Source organism: Benincasa hispida, chromosome 5, assembly GCF_009727055.1.
Source record: "Benincasa hispida cultivar B227 chromosome 5, ASM972705v1, whole genome shotgun sequence".
NCBI lineage: Eukaryota > Viridiplantae > Streptophyta > Magnoliopsida > Cucurbitales > Cucurbitaceae > Benincasa > Benincasa hispida.
This window is the reverse complement of record NC_052353.1, coordinates 166,211-170,354: the sequence shown is the minus strand read 5'-3', so window position 1 is coordinate 170,354 and position 4,144 is coordinate 166,211. Positions and strand designations below refer to the sequence as shown.

General features: G+C 34.3%; 1 protein-coding gene across 1 annotated transcript; it reads left to right on the top strand.

Moving 5' to 3' along the window:
* Positions 1–1,653: 1,653 nt before the first annotated feature.
* On the top strand, positions 1,654–2,136 carry LOC120077994 (uncharacterized mitochondrial protein AtMg00810-like). The gene has a single exon (XM_039032148.1). It carries the CDS (start codon positions 1,654–1,656, stop codon positions 2,134–2,136), a length of 483 nt encoding a protein of 160 aa, XP_038888076.1.
* Positions 2,137–4,144: the final 2,008 nt, after the last annotated feature.

Here is a 4,144-nt window from a genome sequence, read left to right as displayed (position 1 = left end):
CTGGATTCCTTCCCCATTAATTGGAAGAGTCCATATGAACTTATCCATGGTCGATTGATTGACTATTCATCATTGAGGACTTCTGGATGTTTGTGTTATGCATCCACTTTGACCAATGGTCGGTCTAAATTTGCTTCACGGGCTTTGCCTGCTGTGTTTATGGGTTACCCACCTGGGATAAAGGGATACAAGCTTTTTGACATTGAAAATAATAAGTTTTTTTTTTTTTTTTTTTATCTCCAGAGATGTGGTTTTTCATGAGTAGGTATTTCCCTTTCACGCAGTACCTATGGAGACTGACCAACCAAATTTTCTTTCCAACATTATACTTCCTCAGCCGTTTGATATTGACATCTCCACTACCATGAATATCCCTGATGCCTCTGCCTATTATCCTCCGACTTATACCCAACCTCCATCCTCCATTTTTTCCCAACATACCCCTATTGTCGCAGCCTTGCCTACTCCACTCCTACCCATACCTAACGTTGTTGCCGTCCCTTCTTTATCTCCTTTTTTGCCTATTCCCTCTACTTCAATTCAAGCTAATATCTTACCCACTCTCTCTCCTTCAGTTTAACCTACTTCTTTACCTTCTCCGTCTCCCTTTCTACCTGAGCCTTCTTCATCTACCCAAACTATCAAAGTTATCCATCCCATCCGAACGACCAAATGTATCACCAAACCTCCATCTTGTTTACAAGACTATCATTGTAGTCTTGCTCGTAACACTTCTTTGCCTACTTTTTCTACTCGTTACCCTCTTTCCTCTTCTATTTCATATGACCATCTTTCTCCAAGCGTTAAAACCTTTTCCCTTGCCATATCCTCCCATTATTAACCTCAGTTTTATCATCAAGCCATATCTTTCGATCATTGGAAAGAAGCTATGCGTCTTGTACTTCGGGCTATGGAAGATAACGATACATGGGATGTTATTCCTTTACTTTATACAAAGCATAACATTGGATGTCGGTGGATTTATAAAATCAAGCATCATGTTAATGGTTCTATTAAGCGTTACAAGGCCAGACTTATTGCAAAAGGATATACTCAACAAGAGGGATTTGATTTCTGAGACTTTTTCACCTATTGCTAAACTTGTTATAGTTCGAGTCCTTATTTTGGTTGTACCTTTTAATTGGCCTTTGATGCAATTGGATGTCAATAATATGTTTTTTCATGGTGATTTATTTGAGAAGGTCTTCATGGACCTTTCCCTTGGTTATGAACCTCGTGGTCCTTGTTCCAATAGTGGGAAGATGGTTTTTCATTTGAAGAAGTCCATTTATGGTTTAAAGCAAGCCTCTCGTCAATAGTTTCCTAAATTTTTTGACACTTTAATCGGTCTTGTTTTTCGACAATCTAAAGCCGATTATAGTTTGTTTGTGTCTGGTTCTGGTGATAGTTTTATAGCCCTTTTGGTGTATGTTGATGAAATCGTTATTACGGATGCGAATATTCAAAGGATTGATCGACTCAAGGGTCTATTGCATGAGCGGTTTAAGCTTAAAGATTTAGGTCCCCTAAAAATATTTTTTGGGTCTTGAAATTGCTTAATCATCAAAAGGGATCTCCATTTCTCAACTGCATTACACGTTATAAATATTATATAATATTGGACTTCTTGGTGCCAAACCTATTGTTGTACCTATGGATCCTACTGTTAAACTAAAAGGTTCTGATGTTGATGTTCTATCTGATCCTTCTCCTTATCAAAGGTTAATTCGTCGCTTGTTGTATTTAACTATCTCAAGGCCAGATCTTGTTTTTGCTGTGAACAAGTTAAGTCAGTTTGTTTCTCGGTCGTGCAAGTCTCATTTAGTTGTTGCTCATTACTTGCTATGTTACTTAAAATATTCTTCTGATCAAGGAGTTATGATTTCTCCTACAAATTCCTTTCAGTTATATGCCTTCATTGATTCTGATTGGCTTCTTGTCTTGATACAACAAAATCGACTTCAGGATTTTTTTATCTTCCTTGGGGATTCACTGGTGTCATGGAAGTCGAAGAAGCAGAATGTGGTTTCTCATTCTTCAGTTGGAGTGGAATACAGAGCTCTTGCTTCTACTGTTTATGAGCTTGTTTGGCTCACTTCATTACTTCATGACCTATGTGTCCTTGTTATTTTGTGACAATAAGGTGGCAGTGCATTTGGCTACGAATGTCACTTTTCATGAGCATACCAAATATATCGAGCTTAACTACCACTTCATTCGTGATAAAGTTGCTGATGGATCTCTCAAACTTCTTCCTGTTCGTTCTGCTCATCAACTAGTTGATATGTTTACCAAAGATCTTCATGCTCCTACTTATGTTTCTAATTTATCCAAGTTGGGGTATCTCAAATTTATATACTCCAACTTGAGGGGGACATATTATTTGTAATCATAATTTGTTATTATTCTATTATTTCTATTTTTATACTGATTAGTTATATATCTGTTGTATATATATACACTCTTGAAGGACATTAATAAAAATCAAGTCAATCTTTTCTCCTTTACCTAAATCTAATACATGTGCTTGTCCATTTTACCCAAGTTAGGTAATCTTAGAGTCAAAATATCACATAAAGAATTTTACTAGAAAAAGTAATAAAATAGACGGTAAAAACATACTTTTCTTTTAACTTAACCTTAATTATCGACGTCGCTTTTCCAACATGGAAACAGTGTAACAAGAAATAGTACGAATTTTGGTTACCATGGCCATCTAGGAAACAAAGTAAAAGAAAAAACAGTGCAATTCTAAACAAACTCTCATGCAATGGATAAGCAGAAAAATTACACAGAACAAAGAATATTTGACACCGAGCTGAAACAATGTACATAAATCTTTAGATCTTAGACCTCTCGAACCAGAGCATGACTCGAGATTCAGTTGCAACACAATTTTTTTTTCTTTTTTCTCTTTTTTTTGTCTATGTACAAATCTCATCCGAAATTGTCACCGAGTCCAAATACATAATGTCTTATAAAACTCAATATTTAAACCCCTACTAGGAGAGATTGCAGTGTGAGTTTTAACTTAATGATTATACAATAAAACCCTAACATTGTATAAAATAATAAATGTTAAGGATTTTTACAATAACATGAGTTAGAGTAATATACCTTGATCCATGATAATGATCAAGTAAGGGATTGTGTTTCTCTCTCTTGGCCTTCCTTTAGAACTTAATTAGGTTTCTTAATGAGGAGAAGAAAAACTACTTAATGAGGCAAAGAGAGGACCAAACCCTAGGATTTTATCTAGATATCTCCTATCAGGATGTTTAATTAGGAAATTATCTTTTACTTAATTTAGGAATTATCTTTTACATAATTGGCCTAATAAAACATTAGGCCTATTAGATAAAATAACAGATAATGCATACGGGTCATATTAATGATAATATTAAATCTAAATCAAATCTAACCTGAATCAATTTCGATCGAGATTCATGCAATCTCATAGAGATTCAACCCGGTAAGATTACGGTTCTTTTACCCAAATAGTCCAACATAAGTCTATAACCCTCAACCTCACACCAAAAATTGTACTACTACTACTTTAACACATGGGATAGTCTCAAAATTTCGAAGAAAAAAACCATAAAACATCTGCATGCTAAAAATTTCCAAACTTCATCTAAACCCAAAACTAAGAGAATGTCGAACAATAATAGCGTGCCTTTTACTTGTGCAAGTTGAAATCGAATGGATCGAGAAAAACATTCGAATCTGAGAGATTTTCAAAGAGTTTTAGAGATATGGGAGCATGAAAATTTTTGGTTCGCTGAAGAAGAAAGAAACATAACGTTTGAGTTTTGCAGCAGGAGTAATGGTATTTTCATTATGGATCAAAAAGTTACGTTTCATTGTTTCCCTTTAATCTCGAGGTTCAATTTCGGTCAGGAATAGTTGAGAAAAACTATTATAACGAGTATTCTAAAAATATGTTAATTGTGGTTGGTGAAAACTTTTGGGGTTATTTCTAATCATTTTTTAAAGTTTTTTGCTTTGTTATCTACTTTGTACCAATGTGTTCAAATTAATTAAAAAAAAAGTAATTTTTTTATTATTTTTGTTTTTATAATTTGACTAAGATTAAGCTCTTTTACTTAAAAAAATGCATAATATTGTAACAAATTGAGAGAAA

Bases quoted from the DNA above. Each gene is read 5' to 3' on its own strand.
- LOC120077994 (XM_039032148.1), top strand. From the start codon at position 1,654: ATGGATCCTACTGTTAAACTAAAAGGTTCTGATGTTGATGTTCTATCT.